Source organism: Phycodurus eques, chromosome 15, assembly GCF_024500275.1.
Source record: "Phycodurus eques isolate BA_2022a chromosome 15, UOR_Pequ_1.1, whole genome shotgun sequence".
NCBI lineage: Eukaryota > Metazoa > Chordata > Actinopteri > Syngnathiformes > Syngnathidae > Phycodurus > Phycodurus eques.
In genome coordinates this window covers 4,999,484-5,019,745 of record NC_084539.1, presented here as the reverse complement: position 1 = coordinate 5,019,745, position 20,262 = coordinate 4,999,484, and the positions used below count along the sequence as shown (strand labels likewise).

General features: G+C 40.3%; 1 protein-coding gene across 1 annotated transcript; it reads right to left on the bottom strand.

The window, feature by feature from the left end:
- Positions 1-2,523: 2,523 nt before the first annotated feature.
- Positions 2,524-18,492, bottom strand: tmc2a (transmembrane channel-like 2a). The gene is given in 21 exon segments (XM_061698318.1): positions 2,524-3,207; positions 4,978-5,098; positions 5,827-5,905; positions 6,014-6,139; positions 6,219-6,458; positions 6,768-6,835; positions 7,743-7,871; positions 10,276-10,434; positions 10,558-10,737; positions 11,124-11,312; positions 11,401-11,548; positions 12,593-12,735; positions 14,232-14,330; positions 14,916-15,022; positions 15,112-15,193; positions 15,303-15,393; positions 15,926-16,081; positions 16,493-16,656; positions 16,658-16,923; positions 17,022-17,060; positions 18,309-18,492. Coding segments are annotated over 21 exon segments (2,817 nt in total). The 5' UTR covers positions 18,343-18,492; the 3' UTR covers positions 2,524-3,010.
- Positions 18,493-20,262: the final 1,770 nt, after the last annotated feature.

The following is a 20,262-nucleotide window of genomic DNA, read 5'->3' as shown; positions in this document are numbered from 1 at the left end:
GAGGTGTGAGGAAGTTTTGAAGTAACTCCACCCATCAGATGATTATGCAGAAAAAAATCTTTCAGGTTTTCCTGTCACCTGTACGAGATGAGCCAATCGTCTACCATCTCTCCAAACACAACACACCCAGCAGTCAATAGGTTTTTGCATCTCTGACTGGTTGGGTGACTTCTGTTCATAGTTGTATTGTGAATAAATGCTTCACCCTTGAATCAAACAATGTGTCATTCACACAAACATGCAACTCAACAGGCAAAAGTGGCGACTAGACATAAAACCGTTGGTGTACGACACTTACTGGTGAAGTAATGCCAAATAAATGCTGATCTGAGACCACCATCATGACAGTGTGCTGTTGTATTATGTGGCAAAACCGGATCATCTTCATTTTTCTCATCTATCCACAGTCAGCAAAGTTACACTCAAAGCAAATTTATTTATATAGCGCATTTCATACACAAGGTAACTCAATGTGCTTTATATGATTAAAAGCATTTAGAAACAAAGAAAAAAAACAGCTAATAAACATTTAAAACAAAGAGAAAACAAATTTACAATTAAAACAGCGTACAGTGCCAGAAATATAATTTAAAAGTGGATGCTCTAAAAAGAATGAGGAAAAAAACAAGAATTTTTAACCTGCAAACATTCACACTTGGAGCTGACGTCACTTCTGTTGGCAACTTATTCAATTTGTGTGCAGCATAATAGCTAAATGCTGCTTCACCATGTTTGCTTTGAACTCTGTGCTCCACTATTTGATCTGAGTCTGTCGATCTCAGAGCCCTACTGGGTTTATATTCCTTTAGCATTTCTTTCATGTATTCAGAACCTAAATCATTTCGTGATTTATAGACCAGTAGCAGAACTTTAAAATCTATTCCAAAGCTGACTGTACGTCAGTATAAAGACTTCAGAATTGGAGTAATAAGCTCTGACCTCTTTGTTCTGGTCAGAACCCAAGCTGCAGCATTGTAAATGAGCTGCAGCTGTTTTAATGCTCTTTTTGGGGAGTACAGTCAAAAGACCATTACAATAGTCAAGTTTACTTGAGATAAAAGCATGGATGAGCTTCTCCTGGTCTGCTTGACACATGCAAGCCTTCACTCTGGATATGTTCTTCAGATGGTAGAAGGCAGTTTTAGTAATTGATTTGATATGACTGTTGAAAGTCAGGTCGGAATCTATCAGAACACCAAGGGTTCGGACTTGGTCTTTGATTTTTAAAGAGAGTGACTCCAGGTATTTCCAGGTACAGAAATCCTCTTTTCTTTATTGCCAAAAACAATTATCTCAGTTTTGTTGTGGTTTAATTGAAGAAAAATTTGGCTCATCCAGTTAATCTGTTTTAGATACTGACACAACACCTCAATTGAACTGTAGTCATCTGGCGACACTGCTAGATATAACTATGTGTCATCTGCATACCTATGAGAGTCAAAATTGAAGTTCTGAAGACTTTGACCCAAGGGTAGCATATACAGGCTGAACAGGAGGGTTCCAAGAACAGACCCCATAGGTCATTGTCATTCGATGAGATTGAATCCTCCATAAATTTTCTCTTGTATCTTGGAGGCCTATAAATTATTAAAACAATAACCTTTGGGTCACCTTCAACTAAAAAAAAGAGATTCAAAAGAGCTAAAATCACGTAGTATAATTTATTTCCACTGAAATAATGACTTAAAAATAACAGCAATACCACCACCTTTTTTTCCCCCTATTCGACACTTGAATAACCAAATAACTAATTATTGCAAAAGTCGGATCTTATGACATGCACAAATGTTCTTGACCCAAAAACATTTTTCTCTTTCATAATGAACCTAGAGGATTCTAGAAGCAGGCTAAAACAATGGTTCCAGTTGGCAGAATAAATATATGCCAAATGCTGGAATTGACTGGTGACTACTCCAGGGTGGGCGGCACGGTGGGCGACTGGTTAGAGCATCAGCCTCACAGTTCTGAGGACCCGGGTTCAATACCCGGTCCCGCCTGTGTGGAGTTTGCATGTTCTCCCCGTGCCTGCGTGGGTTTTCTCCGGGCACTCCGGTTTCCTCCCATATCCCAAAAAAACATGCATTCATTGGAGACTCTAAATTGCCCGGAGGTGTGAATGTGAGTGCAAATGGTTGTTTGTTTGTATGTGCCCTGCGATTGGCTGGCAACCAGTTCAGGGTGTATCCCGCCTCCTGCCCGATGACAGCTGGGATAGGCTCCAGCACGCCCGCGACCCTAGTGAGGATAAGTGGCTCAGAAGATGGATGGATCTACTCCAGGGTGTACCTCACGGTTCAGTCAAAGCCAACTTGGATGAGCTACAGTTACACACAACCTTATTCTAGACAAGCGGTGTACAAAAGGGGTGGATGTATGAATGCCAAGAGTGGAAATGTAAGACACAGAATAGCCATTAGTTGCAAACGTGATTTATTCATCATTCATCATCCGTACCGCTTATCCTCACTAGGGTATATGTGCCCTGTGACTGACTAGCGACCAGTTCAGGGTGTTGTCCACCTTTTGCCTGAAGGTTGGATGGATTGGTTGCTGGTTGGATCATAGATAAGATACTAAGCAGGAAACATCTCTCCCAAAAAAATCCAACAAAGCCGTTCAAAAATAGCATCCTCTGTTTTTATTTCATTTAAACAGTGGCTATTAAAAGAAGAGATGCATGAAAGGTCCTGCATTTCAGTGACAGTTGTAATACTCACTTATTTTTGGTTTACTAAGTTAGAACAAATGGTATGGACTTCCAAGCCACCTCAGCGTCACAAATGGTTATGCATGCTAATACAAATTGGACATGTTCATATGCAGTAGAACTATCGTATTGGAGCAGAAAAGTGGATAATTATCAGAAATTACAACACATTATTGTTTTGACAGACTAAAAGTAAAGGGGGCCAAGTTGCCATCCCTCAGAATCTAATTCCACAGTTCATATCAAAACCTATCAAGTGGTAACAACGAAGGCATATGAGGCTACATGATGGTGATGCTGCCATCATCTCGGTGGGGGTCCTCTCCCACGGCCTCGGCCAGGACCGGACATTGGTCCCGGTCCTCTTGGTCCAGGTGGTTGGACTACTGGCCCTCGAGTGGCAGGATTGGATGCTGCAAGTGCCACATCTCTCTGAAGGTGCACACCTTTTCCAGCTGCCCCAGGTTTCGTTTTCATTGGCTTTGGATCTGATGTCTTTTCTGTTCATACAAGAGGATGCACAATGATCCATGCACATTCCATTTCCACAATATAAAACACATGGCAGGCACAATAATTCTAATAAAGATTGTTCTTTTTGGTAAAGCCTTTCTTTACAAGTAAATGAGTTACTTAACATATTTAGTTATAAATATTTAATTTATGAATGTTATTGTAATACACAGTATTGTCATAAAAATCTCAGACTTATTTTTATGCAATGACAACCTAATTATTTACTTTTATTTTACTTTATTGACTTCTACAATCTGTATTTATCATATTATCTGTATTATGGCGCTGGAATCTGATACCCTACCTCGGCAATATATTTCTTATTGTGTAGGACCCCACCTTGTAGGACCCCATATACTGCCCTGCAGTTCTATTATAGTGGCCTGGAGGGCTCTTTGCGTCCTCTCTCTCTCCTCCCTCCCCTTTCTGTTTTCAGCACCTGTCTCCAATCGGCCTCATCACCCGGCCCACCGTACTCAAGTAACCTACTCAACTCCTCGTTCCCTTGTTAACTCTTGTGTCTCCTTGTTCCCAGTGTTCCTGACCCACGTCATTCCTGCCAGCCGCCTGTTCTGTCCATTGCCTGCCACCCGTCCACGCCTCCGCCTGCCCAACACATCCAGGACCGCCTCCATAACCTTTGATCAATAAACTGTTCATCATTTTACATCAGCCTCCGCCTGCTCTTGGGTCCAGCTATTTCCCACACTTGACACCTTGGATGTCACAATTTAACGAGAGTTAACTGCAAACGCCTTAAACCAGAAGTGACGTCATGAAATGAGGCAACAGCGATAAACAGATACATTTTACTCATCATTAAGTGTATACTATCCTACTCATCTAAAAATAGATATAAATGTAATTTAAATATTTTTAAAAGTCTTATTTTCTTTCTTTCATCTACCTTTGTCAATTTCAAGGTGACTCAGCAGTGGTGTCGCGGCACCCTAGTGCCCTCTATTGACCAGCCAACATTTCACACTGTCTGCAACGGGTCAAACTGATTTACTAACAATCAGCCTGCTCACCATTACTGAGCCTGCACCGCATCCTGCCGCCATCGCATAGTGTGGGCAGCTGAGAAGATCATCGGAAGCTCTCTTCCCTCCCTGCAGGCCATATACAGCACCCGCCTCACCCGCAAAGCCCTCCGCATAGCGGGAGATGCCACCCATCCGTCACATAGCCTCTTCAGTCTGCTGCCATCAGGCAGAAGACTTCGGAGTCTGCGGGCCAGGACTAGCCGACTCAAAGACAGTTTTATTCATCAGGCTGTCAGGAATCTGAATTTTCTGCCCACCCTGACCCCTCTACCACTTCTGTCCTCTGCCCAGCTGAACTCTGACGCCTCGCAAACATGTAGATGCACACATGGTCACACACACACACAATATACGCACACACACACCCACACACTCACACCAGACTCAGGGTTGCACCAGCCACTTTAGCAGAATTGGTGTTTGTTATCTAATTTATAAATGTCTTATTCGCCTTGGTTCGCTGACCTTGACTATGTTGCACACGTCACCTGACCTTTGATATTTGCACATTCAATTAATACTTTTTATACTGTATATACTAGAGTTTATTTAGCTTTTATATTGATGTTATTATTTGTACTGTCGTTTGCAGCACCGCGGGCCCTTGAGAACTGTAATTTAAATTCTCTGTATGTGTTACGCATATTGAAGAATTGACAATAAAAGTACCTTGTATAAACAAATTTAAAAAAAAAAACGTTTACTAACCAGGCTCTGGTGGTGGAGCAGGGGGTGCCAGAGAGCGGTTTGGCAGCAGATCTTCCAAGTCTTTCATAACCTCGTTGGTGCTGTCTGTGTTGTTCCTCCGGTTCTTTTCTTCATCGCGAGCCTAGTCATAGTGTGACAGAAAACCAGGAGAGAGGCGTGGATCATTACAGGAAATTAATGAATAAAAACAAAGGGGCGGTGTGATGCAAAGTTGCACCAAACTACCGTAGTGTTCTGATTATTGTGTTCAACTGAGCTCAGTCCACCCTCTTTGGGCAGCATTACTGCCGCTTTGGTCTCAAAGCTGCATATGTTTGTAAGTGAAAATACAGCTGTCTCCTTGAACCCATTCTATTACTTTTACCTTATGGCCTTCCGTTAATGGCACTGGTTAATGGTAGTGGTACAAAATTTAAAATCTTTTATTGCATTATTTTATTGCATTTCTATTGTATTTTTAAAGTCTACATATTGTATTTTCTTATTTTTGTTGATTGATTAATTGAACTTTTTACTTCAAACATGCAGTACAAAAAGCAAGAATTGAAAAAGAATCTGCAATATAAATATTCCTTACTGAAACACCATGTACTAGTTGTTGTAAGTAGTAGTAGCAGCAGTAGTAGTAGTGGAAGTAGTAGTACAATGTCGCTCACCTTCAACCATTGATTTTACTCCATTTACTCAATGCAACACATAAAATAGATACAATACTGCATATGCAAATTTTTGGCAAACTGCTGGGTTTGTTGTTTTCTTTATCTTTTCACAGTAGTCATTTTTACATAAAGAAGCAATAGCAGGACATATACAACGCCCAATGTGTTTACTATAGTTTTCTCCATTTACCATCTGCATCTTCTTCTTCAGATCCAGGTTGGAGTTTTTGTACGCCTCCGAAACAGAGTTCAAATAGTAGATGGCAAGCCTGTAGAAGAAAAAAAGACATTTTTGCTGATTCTCAGTGACAGCAAAGGCACCATATGTTTGTGTATTTTTCTGCTTTTTTTTAGTCTTTGAGGGCCTTTGTACTCACACCATGAGCAAAACAGCTGGTATGATGAGGCCTGGGTTGGCTACATAACTAAATAGTGTCCCCATAAAGGCTGGCAGGTCCAGGTTGATCGTCTCAATGATCACATCAAACATCTTTGCCTTCCCACTTAAAAATTCAGAAGCGTTAATACATTAAATATCCACAAGGTCATATTCAGAGCAGGTTTACTTTTTGTATGTGTTACCTGAAGGGGCCGCAATCAAAGGAGGGTGGGAGGGTCATGATGGTGTAGACCACAGGCAACAAACTGAGGAAGAGGATGAGGAGCAGCAGACCCATGTAGAAGTTGTTGGACTTGGAAGCCTTGAAGACTCGCTCATGAGGGACGTTGGTTGCCATCACGGCCCAACACTGATAGTACATGGACGTGAGCAGGCGGAGCACATTGATGCCAACCAGACCGGGAGCATAAAATGCCCCCATCCTAAAACATTCCCACGAATTCAATAAATTCATTCAAACAAGTGCCACTGCAGAAATGAAAACACCTCGCTCTACAGTCGCTGCCATGGTAGTGTCACTCCTATTAGTGTCACTTCCGTAGGCCAAATGTATACAGTCCATCTAAATCCATTTAATGGGTCTTGGAGGGCTTAGTGCGACATCAACCCTATTAAGGCCATTTACACTCACTGCAATACTTGTAAATTCTAAGGTATAACTACAGAAAAGTATTGTCGTAGTACATCACATTATTATGTTCCCAAATATGTAGCATCAGAGAAGTTCATACCAGATCATGCCTTGATTGAAGACAAGTCCCAAAACATTACCACTGATGTCAAACTCTCCGTATGATGGCTAAAATGAAAAGAGACTATGGTAAAAATATTGTACATACAGGTCTGTAATGGTTCATACACCAGTATGTAAATGCTCTTAACCCCAAATTATATGTGTAATGGTAAAATGTTATTATTATTACTGCTATTAATGAATTTTCAAATATACAGTTTTCACTTGAATTCCTGAACACAAAATAGAAATCAAAATGAAATAAACATATTATTAGTGGCTGTGTATCTATGCGTGATCAATTTCTGACTTCTCATAGAAGTCCTGTGAACTGGCTAAAATCTGTATATAAAAAAAGTGTATTCAGTTTGAAATTGTTCCTGCCTTCTCAAATGGTAAAATGTCAACTTCACTGAAATAGAAGGAGTCTGCATTAAAGCATTTCATGATGTCAGATGGTCTCCTTTTTATGACAGGTGGGCAATAACAAATTTGATAAGCACTTCACATTTTACTAATTTAAAGATGCGGACACCAGAATATTAACTCATATTAGTGCAGTATCTGATTTGTATGTACATTGAATTTGTGTTATTGTTATGATTATCTTGTTTAGCAGTTGTGATGACTGGGCACAATATTACTGTATAATCAACACATGGTAGCATGTACAGTATGTAGTGCAGTTCTATAACACTGCAATGATTAAAGAACCATGTTGTCTGTCAGTGTCAATCAAATGCTTCTAAATCATACAGTATATGTAAAATTAATAAAACAACATACAGTATTGCCAACACTGTCATTTGTCTCAATGTATAATGTGAGTATGTGCTTTTGAAACTAAACAGTGGAAATTGTCCCAAGGTTTTTTTAATGCTGTTTCTAGTAAAGCATGCACTCAAAGCTATTTGAGTAATAAGTTGTTTTCTACTTTGTAGATGAACCACTTAGGTCTAGCATTGAGACTTACAAATCCGGCCTCCAGGTCCCAACACCAGCAGTAGTTGAGGAAGCGCACAATGACAGCTCTCGCAAAGTCACCAATCAGGATGGTCAGGTAGGTGACTTGGATGTCCGATACAGTCAGCTTCACAAACTCCTACAACATATGCATTTTTTTTAAATGAAACAAAATACAGTAATGTTTAGTGCTGATGAGAATTAAGTAGTTCATGGTTTCCTAAAATTCTTAGTTCGAAAGACCAAGAACTACTTTATGCCATGTTTTCTAATATATTTGAATGTAACCTGATGCTAATGTTTTTGATGAAGGAGAGAGTGGAGGATTGCGAATTTGAGGAAATTCTGGGGGGGAAGTGACCATAAACTTGCAGGACACAAATACTGTAGAGCAGTTAGTGTTTGTCCAACGATGTCTCTCCCACTTCTTAATTGGCTATTGTTCTGTTTAACCGAACAATCTCAGAGTTGGTGGCTCTGTATGGTCAATGTTGACCATATACAAAAGGATTTGCATCTGGGAATATTAAATGGGTTTAACATTTCCAATTGTCTTACCACAATAAGATCGGTCGGGATGATTTTGATGAGACAGCCGATAATCTGACCTTTGCTCACTTTGAATCCAGCCCGATTAGTGTTGTGTTTAATGTGTAATGTACATACCCTCCTTTAGGGGTTACAGATAGGACCAGTTTTTGTATTCCAGACAATCCATTAGGTACACCTGATATCCAATAAATAGTGATGGCATAAATGTAAACGAATAAGGTTCAGTCTTTGTAGTTGCATTTATTCACCAACATGTTTAATTATTTACAGTCCTTTAGCTTTTTGACTACATCATACTGAGAGCTGAGGAATATGTGCTCTTCTTAAAGATAGAGTTTGCAGTTTCAAAAAAAACAAACACTTTCTGTCATGTTAAAATTGTTTGTATGACCTGACAGTAGAATAATAATGAAATTATATTTTGAAAAGTCATCCCTCTCTGATCTAATGCCTCTAATTTATTTTAGTTATAATTTACAACTAGGCAGAACAGGACAAGAATCGGAGAGTGTAGAGACAGGAGGCGTGACCAAATAGTCTGTCACTCATTTGCACACACCCATTGCATGCACAGAGACTCACGGGGAAGTACCACAGCCTCTCGCAGATTAGACTATTGCAGTTTCTTAGGCGGATTCCTTAACTCACGTTAGAAACAAAAGTTAAAAAGAAGATATTGGACAACACTCTACTTGAAATCAGGAGTACGACCTTGGATATTTTGTAGTCGACGCAAATATGGTGATAGTCGACGTACATTAGTTGATGACGTCATTGATATTTTTATTAACATTGCTTCAGTTGTCAACTTCCTGTTAGCGGCTTCCCTGCCGCGCACCATCTGTTACTACTGCCACTCCACACAGACACACAAGCTCGCTGACTCTTCCCAGTTACTCCCGCCCCCAAGACATGCTCATCCAGTCAAATTCAGGCTGCATTCAAGGGCTTACAAAATGTAGAGACTTTAAAAACTCTAACCGTAACGCACAAACCACAACTTCAGACAGTCGCTGCAGTACCATGATTTAAAAAAAAATATACAGTACATGATTTAAAAAAATATACAGTACATCACAGGAGAAGGGAATACTTTACACTGCAATACTGTATATTTACCTAACATACACTGACTGACATGAGGATTCCACCTCTCCAGGATTTAGCATGTTTTTTAGCAGCGGGTGCCTCTTCTGATGCCTGTGCATAGAGCTTGTGCTATTGTAGTATTTGAGGGTGACTGTGTCTAGCAGTCTCATTTCTTTTGTAAAATATTAACACAAAGTGAAGACACTGCCGCTCGTCTGCTGAGATGACCGTTCCCCCTCCTTACCAGCTGCCTTCCAGTTGTCCATGTTGTTAATGCTAATTGCAGAACCACGTGATTGGCGACCAGTCGACGTCAATGTCTAACATATCTGACGTCTAACCATCAATGAAGGGTAGTAAAGTTGATGCTTCAATCCTCAACCAATGAGTTTAACCCCTAAACAAGGGTAAAGATATATAACGGTGGTGTATGTCCTATACGCAGATGGCTGCATGGCTGAACTTGGAAAACCACCGCGTACTTCATGTAACTGTTCTCACCGAGTCGTCAGGTAAGTTGATCACCTCTCATATATTTTTAAAATGATTTTACATTCCAAAAAAATACATCAAACCGCGAACATTTCGTGTAATGTTGTGCGCTAGCCCGGCCGACCAAGATGTGCCCTGAGGCGACCTGGCGAGCGTGATGAACCTCTTCCTGGTTCTTTTTTGTTGTCCAAGTTTAGTGAGCTAGGTATATTCCTTGGGGTAGAGATTCAAAAGGGTGAGGGCAGGGACTGCAAATGAGGATACCTTGAAATATTGATAGCAGTTTGAAAACTGCATTTTGTCGCTTTAAATCGCTAAATAAAATAAGATGAATATCAGAAACACGTTGAATCTTAATAGATTGTTCAGGCGTGCCTAATGAAGTATCCAGTGAAAAAATATGTTCTTACTATACCAACAGCAGTCTCCCAGCAAGGTCCTCTGATGACATCAGCTGGGCTCATGGGGGGTGGGGTGGCCTCTGTGTCATTGACCAGGCGGGTGTAGTTGGCGTAGTATTCCTTCAGAGCCAATATGGTTGCGTTCTTTATGGACTCCTCTTCTTCCAGCTAAATGGTAAAGAGAGGGTGCAGTGGGATTAGTGATTAGTGAAATAGCGTTAGAGCTGTTCGAGAAGAAGCCTGGCTGCTGAAGAATCACCTCTAATACGGAGCAAGAGTGCAGACACACACCTTGGTGTTGACTTCGTCAAAGAGGGCAAACAGGAACGTGTAGAGATTTCCCAGCAAAAGAGCAAAGATGCGTCCCAGCTGCCACTTGAGGGCGATCCGAGGATGGTAGTCCTCGAGCTCAGCAATAGTCTCAAACAGAGGAGGACACAGAAGGCCCAGCAGAGACATGATGATCTCCAACTGGAAAAAGAAAGAAAGAAAGAAAGAAAGAAAGAAAGAAAGAAAGAAAGAAAGAAAGAAAGAAAGAAAGAATGAATGAAAGAACTTATCTGACTTGCTGGTGACACATCCAGAGAAACTAACATTGTACATAATTTTCCATGGCAATCAAACAAATTATGGCAATTAAAATGTAATCCCAATGGATAGGTAATCATCAAGGATACTAATATTTGATTTAGATGAGAGTAGACTGAATATGATTTTGTGGCACTGGAGCCTTGTGCCCTCCCCCACTTTTTACCCTATGTGCGTACTTCGGAGTAGTAAAGTCGAGTTGTCAACTAGTTGACCAATCATTTTTGTGTGTGTATGTATGTGTGTCAAGTTGCTTGTCTTGACATTACCTCATTTTTCTCATACCAGCTGAGATCGTTTCTATTGGCAAACTCTTGAGACCTCTTCACAACAAAGTAGATGAGGTAGCCACTTCCTCCGAGGCTGCAGGTGATGAGGACATTAGCCAGGACCCTGAGGAACCTCCTCAGATGAATGTTCTCATCTTTCTGGTTCTCTTGCTCATCCACAATGGACTCCTGATCTTGCAGAGGATTAGCAGACGCAGTTACACATATTCTGTATGTACAGTATATCACATTCATTGAATGGGCTTGCCATGATTACCTTGAAGCTGGTGGTGATGGACGCATACTTGTTGTCCGCAGTCTCTGCATTTCCAATTAGATAATCCCAGCTGGTGAACATCTTCCAGGCAAAGGTGAACTCCCCATCCTCTCCATCACCACCACCTAGGTCTGCATTCTTTGCCATTCTGAATAATGAAAGAAATAACGTAATTTCTTGTGTATAATGTGCATTTTTTCCAAAAATATTGTCAAGTCAATAGGGCACATTATACATAGGTATAGGGAGAAATGGGGGGGGGAAGAAAAAAAAAACTTTCCCATTTTATAAATGTATGCCGCCATCCAGAGGTTATGAAAAAGCTGTACAATTTTATTCCAATGTCACCCCCACCTAGAGGTTATGAGAAAGGTGTACACTTTCATTCTAATATGCCGCCACCAAGAGGTTATGAAAAAGGTGTACCGTACACTTTCATTCCAATATAACAGGGGTACGCATGTACGTATGTACGTACATATACTGTATATACAGTTGTGCTCATAAGTTTACATACCCTGGCAGAATTTGTGAAATATATATATATATTTTTTTAAATATGACTAAACAACAACTGTCATTTATTTCTTTGTGGTTATGTTTTGTTTAATGATAATGCTTTTCTGAAATGCTTGACAGTTTAATTTGAATCCCATTAAAATAAAATTAAATGTGTTTCGCCTAGCCCTTCATGTTTTCTTTAAAGAATTGTACCCATCTTAAAAATTCTGCCTGGTAATCAAACGTATGAGCACAACTGTGTCTTATCTCATTTACTAAATAAAAATAAATAAAAGTAGGGCTGTGAATTTCCAAAATAAGAGGAAGTAAATAAGTATTACACGTTAAAAATAAAGTGCTTAACTTTGGAATAATTCTTTGAAAAAAAACTTCATGTTTTGATCATATGGGTAGAAGCAAAATCATGCGTTGTAAAAATGCATTATACAGAGTTAGAAGGCTTTTCCAGAATTTTGAGGTCAATTTAGGGGGTGGCCATTATACATGGGTGCACATTATACATGAGAAATGATGGTAGATGGGATATGATGTGTTTGTGAGGGTAAATGAGACATGCCTATAAAACTGATCTCAATACTGTAGTTTGAATAATGTGACAGCAAAATCATAACACAATTGGTTTATGTCTTTTTAATTCATTTGGACCATCAAATCTGACTGCACGACTCACGTGCGGATCACGACCATCAAGCTGTAGCCAAATGTTCCAATCCCAACCATAAGGTAGGCCAGAGGGAGCCTAAACTTCAGCAAACCAATGGTCCTCTGACTGTTGTAATAGCCATAGAACAGGACGGAGTACTTGCAGTATCCCTGAGGAAATAAAATATTGTCATTCCTCTTTCCTTACAGATCTGTGATCTGTCTGTTTTAATTTTAGCCGTGATGCTTTAGGAAAATAATGCCTGTATGTACATAAAAAATGTGAGGTACGGTACATATCACTTAACCTATCTACTTTACATTTCTTGAAAGTACATGCACCTCCTACATTATAATCCCTTGCACAATCAAATATAATCCATTACAAACTTTTACAAAGATGCCTAAAGCGCATGGATGGAGGCAACCACCATATTTCCCACCACTGCATATGTATTTACCATAAGGTTAGGTTTCAATAATAAAGTCATCTTGCGTTAAATTGGTAAGTAACTTTTGAATGACATTTAATCCAACCATTTTCTATAATACTGGAGGTAGAACCTATCGCAGCTGACTGTGGGCAAAAAAAACAGAGTACTGGACTCGTCGCCAGTCAATCATGGGACACGTACAGTATAGACAGTCATTCACACTCACATCGTCAATGAACAAGAACTGAACCTACACTAAATTAAAAATAAATAAATAAAATGAGGAATCATACCAATTTCAAGATCTTGATATTTTTTAGTACTATCCATTTTCATTTTCAACACCGCTTATCCTGGTTAGGGTTGTGGGGCGCTGGAGCCTATCCCAGTTGACTTTGGGCGAAAGGCGGACTACACCCTGAACTGGTCGCCAGTCAGTCGCAGGGCACATATAGACATGGACAACCATTCACACTCACATTCACACCGTCACTGAGTGGGAACTGATCCCACGCTGCCTGCACCAAAGTCAGGCGAGTGCACCACTACACCATCAGTGACTTTTTAGTACCAGTCAAAGGGAAATCTCTATGCCTTTGGATCCAATGAATGATACAATTATGCTCCTATGGCATTGTTACTCAATAAGAGAAGTGATTCGTCTGTTTTTATTGATTCAACCAAAGTAAATGTATTTAAATAGCACTTAAATAAAACTGAAAACAACTGTCAATTAAATTGCTCTACAAGACAACTAAATGGATTATATAAACAATAAGAAACAAAATTGTGTTAATTTATTTGTATAAGACATTTAAAAAGAGGGCAGCACTGTGACCTCAACACATCTACCTCACAGTCTGGAGCTCTGAATTTGAATCTCAACTCAGACTCTACTAAGTGGAGTTTGCATGTTGCTCACAACAGTCCAAAACCATGCACATTAGGTTAATTGAAGACTTTTGATTGCCTGAATGTGAATGTGATGGCGAATGGTTGTTTGTTTGTCTGTGGCTAGGCTTGACCTCATCCATGACCCTAATGAGTCAGTCATAGGACACGTGTGGTCTGACAACCATTAACACTCACATTCACACCGTCACTGAGTGGGAACCGAACCCACGTTGCCTGCGCATAAGTCAGGCAAATGTATCACGACACCATAGGTGACTAGATATTTAAACAGGTAAACAGATGACTTTTTATTTTTTCAAAATCATAACTCAAACTTACATTGAAGTCCATGAGGACAGAGTAGTCTTGAGCGGTAGCCTGCTCTGCTCTGGGAACAGTTTTTCTGGGAATGGACCCATAGGGAAGGCCCATAAGAACCTGGATTATGAAGGAAGAAAAGCAAATGTGATTTTCATAATACTAGAAAAAAAATGAATGCACACTTTTTTTCTTTAAGGGTTATTGTTACAGTTTGTTGTACAGTTTGTTTCCCAACCATTATTGAGTCAAGTCACATTTTTTACATTTGAAAAATCTCACAGAACACCAGCAAATGTCACAAAAAGTATACATAATGAAATAAAGATCTTGTTTCAATTTAGTCACACTTTTACTTTCTCACTGTGAAATCTGGGCCTGTTTTGTTCAACACAAAGTTATTATTCTGTACTGTGTGGATGGCAACAGGTGGATACATAAGTTAATTGTAGCTGGTGTAGCTAGCTAGATGAACAATATTGGCAGTAAATATACTAGAATTTTCATGAATATAAAATGGAAAAAAAGGTTGACAGTGGATTATTTCCTGAACAAATACTGGATGATCTTTTATGGCACACTAATGTGCTGCTGCGCAGTGTTTGGGAATCACTGTTCTATACTAATGACTTGTCTGTATGCTACTCTTATGGTATTCAAGTATATATAAGAATGCCATTGGCATTGTAATTGCTATTACTTCACCTCAGGAATGACCACCAGTCCAAAAGTGAAACCGAACATAACGAGGTTCATCCCGTACATCCAGCGCAGGAAGATGAAGTAGGAAGCTACAGAGGACCCAAAGTGACCTGAGGACATCAAAAGGAGTTTATTATTTGTACACTAGCGACCACTGCTAAGTTGTTAAATGGCAAATTGAGCAGTAACCAAAACTCACTTTCCACCTCTTTGATCTTCCTTTCCCAGGGAATACAGGCTGTTTTGAAATTGTCAAAGTCTCTCTGGAACTTAATCCATTTCTTTAAAAAATACATGAAAAGAGCCAAATATTAATATGAGGCAAAACACATGCACGCACAATGAGTAAAGGACTACAGAAAGAAACATGTATAGTTTTTTTGAACCGACCTTTGTCATCATTACTTTGTAGGCATACCACTTCCTGCCTTTTCCTTTGCCAAGGGCACCTTCAAACTTATCCACAAAATCTTGAGCTTCTCTGCGAGGACGCACAGATGATGGAAACGCTGGTTAACTATTAATTTAATATCAGTCAACATTAACTTTTATATACACTGACAAAACACAAAGAAACACTGGGTGAACATTCGAATCTCAAACTAGTTGAAGCGATCAGTAATATTTCTTTGATTGTGTGTCATGTCTCGACTCTGGCCTTCCTGTGTGAAGTACGCATCATATTTGCGTGGGTTTTAAGATAAGATAACCTTTATTAGTCCAACAATGGGGAAATTAGCCAACGTTTGTGTGTGTGGGGGGGAATTCTGTGTATGCCAACTTCCCCCCAGTTAATTGAAAGCTTTAAACTGTCCATAGGTGTCAACGTGAGGGTGAATGGTTATTTTTCTATATGTGCTGCCTCTCGCTCAAAATCAGCTGGGATAGGCTCCATCTCACCTGTGACCCTAATGAGGACAAGCGGATGGATGTGTATTTAAAAGGGAGAAATGATCCCAAATACTTTTTTTTTTTTAACCGAAGTATTGTCATGACCTCCAGTTGGACATTACTTCAGGTGTGTGAGTCGCCTCTTCATCCTCCACGGTTTGTTCCTGATGGTTGATATCAGTTTCTTCTTCTCTTCCACCTCCTCCATCAGCACGGCCATCTCTCCCTCGGACAAGGATTCCTCACCCTCATCGGAGCTCGAACTGGAATCTGATGAACTGAGGATTGATGGAGACGCGGAAGCAGCAGGTTATGAGGTTATGATTTTCTGAATTGTTACTGGGAAGTGTGGGTTTTGAACCTTAGCGTTATGTATACTCGGAGTATACTTCACCTTAACACGTACTTAAATATGATTTATTCTTTGTATTTTTCTGCTTTTCCTCTCTTTCAGAATCTTGCTAAATTGTGACCAATTGTTTAAGCCTCAGTTCAGTCCTTGTGTGGGTTTCCTCCCGCATTGCGAAAACATGCATGTCGGGTTCATTGAAGACGAATTATTCCTTAGGTGTGAATGTGAGTTTGAATGGTTATTTGTCTATATGTGCCCTGCGATTGTATGGCGACTGGCCCTGGAGCAACCCTACTGAGGACAAGTGCGTCATAAAATGGATGGATATTCAGCCTACCTTTCTTCCTTCTTCTTCTTCTTTTTCTTGTCTTTGTCTTTTCCTTTGGCATCTCCCTTCTTGCCTTTACTATCATCCTCCTCCTTTCCTCCTTTCATTCGTCCTCCATTTTTCCCCTTCTTTCCTTTCTGCTCATCACTGCCTTCCTCCTCACTATCCAAGGTTTTGCCTCCTTTTTTTCTTATTGGCTGTGCCCCCTCGCTTCTTTTTCTTGGCGCCCCCGTCCTCACTTTCATCCTCCTCCTCATCCTCACCTCGACGTTTCTTGGTCGGCTTCTTTGTATTTGCCCCTCTTCTTGTCCTCGGAGCCTCATCAGCCTCCTCTTCATTTTCCTCATCCTCGCTGGCTGTTTTCTTGCCACGGGGTCTTCCCTTTGCAACGGTTCTTCCAGCTGCTTGCCTCCTGTTCCCTCGTCTCCTTGTTGCACCGTCTATAATGAGAGATGATGAGATGGACAGTGGTCGAGGAAGTCAATCGATGTCAGACTTGTGTACATGATGGGTAAATGAAATATTGTGACTGACTTACCATCACTGTCACTGACTTCATCTTCCATATCGATCCCAACTGTGTGATAAGCAAATACAACATGTAATTGACTGCTTTGCATGTTGTAGCGGGTCCTGCTTTTTTCTTTTCTTTTTTCTAAAGCACAACAAAGTTCTGGTTTGATAGTGTGATAGAGATGGGCAGCACGCTGGACTAGTGGTTAGCACTTCTGGCTCACAGTCAAGAAGTTTCAGAGGTTTGGCTCCCATCTTCGACCCTCCTGTGGGGAGTTGGCATGTTTTTGCCGTGCTAGCATGGGTTTTCTCTGGGTACTCTGGCTTTCTCCCGCATCCCAAAAACTTGCATGTTAGGGTAATTGATCATTCTAAATTGTCCATAGGTGTGAATGTCAGAGTGAATGGTTGTTTCTATGTGCCATGCGGTTGGCTGGCGATTAGTTGAGGGTGTACTTCTCGCTCAGTCATCTGAGAAAAGGTTCCAGATTAGCTGTGACCCTAACGAGGACAAGAGCAATAGAAAATGCATGGAGCAGGTAAACAAAATTTGACAGGACCATTGGTAGTGTAGCACATAGCTGACTTTTACACAACTTGCGTTAGCTCTAATCCCCTAATAAACAGGGGCTCATCCAGAAATGTCAGGGTAGGGTACAAATTGAATTGGTCGCCAGTCAATTTGCAGGACACATACAAACAAACAGCGATTCAATCCTATTCACATCTATGGACAGTTCAGACTCATCAATCGACCTAATGTGCATGTTTCTGGAACATGGGAGGAAGCAAATCTATAAAACCCTTGCACGCACTGGAGGAACTCTGCACATGAAGCAACAAGCCAAGATTTGAACCACGAACCTCCCGACTGTGAGACAGGCACATTAGCTACATACAACATTGTGCCTTGTACAATGACACGAATAAAGTATTCATGAGCAGTATTGACCGAGATAAAGTTTGTCACGAGTCACAATTTTCCCATCTTGCATCCTCAACATTTGATTTAAAAAAATGCTCTTAATATGGCCCAGTTATCAAGTCAATAACATATTATGTAAAACAATATATTTCATTTCGGCTTACTTTGCATGCCAAACCACCACCAAACTTTGATCAAGGTGCATAACAGTTAATAAAAAAAATAAAAACATACCAGCGTCATATATCTGTCATCAAGTTGAACTCGTGTGCTAAACTACTCATTCTTGAGTTCAAAACAAACCCAAGCTGGAACACCAGTAGTACAGTGTATCACATTGCATTTTAAGTGCAGAAGCGTTCATACACACTTGTCCATCCACTTTACCGTCATCTGTTGACAAATCCCTTCTTCTCGGCATGATGAAAAACAAATGACTTTCTGTGGCCTCTACAGTGGTTTCCTCCCCGCAGTCATTTAATTCTCGTTCGGTCTCGGCTCTCCGCCAGTACCCAACTCAGGTATCTCACGAGGCCGTCACCATGACGACAGCAGCATGTGATCTATTCACATGAGGTGTTCTGGATGTGGGCAATGAAAAGATATTTCAGAGGTGATCCAATGGGACATAGCAAAAGGTAGGTTTTCTCCAGATGATAGTGCATTGATAAAGTTTGCCTTTCCACACAGAAACGCTCTTACCCAGGTGTGGGTCACAATGTCTGTGCATAGACAAATTTAACGACCACTCATTGGCGTGGCCCCATCCAAACTTCATGACTATCTCCCATTTGCTTTGCCTAAATGGCCATCGCCATTATCTTAATTGCTGTACAGACTCTCATTTGTTTTAGACCACACGGACAAGCAATAACAAGACACTTTTAAGATTTTAATTTAAAGCTGGGACAGCGGCATGTTTACCACTAGTTTGGGAACTAAGACCACAAATTATAAAAGCTTAGTATGTGGAATTCTTGCTTGATGTACAGGTACATGTAGTGACGAACTATGTTAACTAACAATGGTTTCCTGAAGTGTTCCTGAGGCCACGTGGGAATATCCTTTCCACAATGATGTTGGTTTTTAATGCAGTGCTGCCTGAGGGATGGAAGCTCACGGGCATTCAATGTTGGTTTTTGGCCTTGCTGCTTACGTGCAGAGATTTTTATCGATTCTGATACCGTAGCTGATTAAATCTCTAAATTCCTTGCAATTGTACATTGAGGAATGTTCCTAAACAGACTATTTGCTCACACAGTGGTTCACAAACTGGTGAACCTCGCTCCATGCTCCTTTTATAGCCAATCATGAAACTCACCTGTTTCCAATGAACCTGTTCACCCGTGGAATCTTTCAAACAGTCTTTTGTTTCCCCTGTGCCAGCTTTAGTGGGATGTGTGTCAGGCATCAAATTCAAAATGTGATAATATTTGCAAAAAAACAACAACAACGGTCATCAATTTGAACATTAAATATCTTGTGTTTGTAGTTTATTCAATTGAATATACCGGTAGGTTGAAAAGAATTTGCAAATCATTGTATTCTGTTTTTATTTGTTTGACACAACACCCCAACTTCATTGGAATTGGGGTTTGTATTAAATAGCAGTTAACGAGGTTATGTAAAAAAAAATTTGAGAAGAAAAAGAGTCATTCAACTTGGGTGAGAATATGAATAAAGAAATTATTATATATATATATATATATATATATATATATATATATATATAATAAATGTATTTTTCACAATTTTGAGTCACTATGCGATTGGCTGGCAACCAGTTCGGGGTGTACCCCGCCTCCTGCCCGATGACAGCTGGGATAGGCTCCAGCACGCCCGCGACCCTAGTGAGGAGAAGCGGCTCGGAAAATGGATGGATGATATCAATGGAAATGTCCACCCCACTTCACAACAAAGGCAAAAAAAACAGGCTTTTAAACCACAACTTAAAAAGAAAACACTAAAAAAACCTGAACACGTTCCATTTTATGTCTAACGTTAATAGGTTCTAAAAGCTGAAAAAAATAAAATACGGGGTTTAGAATTCAAACACCAAGTTTTACTCTGAATGTAATGGAAACCCATTGCAGTAGAACATAAAATACAAAAGCTTCAAATGTTACGGTTTTCAGCCTCATAGTGTTTCCACTATTTGGCGGAGGGTGTGTGTGCTTTTTACCACTCTGTGCTTCTTGTACCTATAAATAGGGAAGCTTCACTGGTCGGTGGAGCTCATGCAGTTTTTGGGTGAGGCCTTAGAGCCCGGTGTGGAAACGTGACCCGCGGCCGTAGACGCTCACTGGAAGAGATCCAGTTTCCACTCACATGCAGACATGAG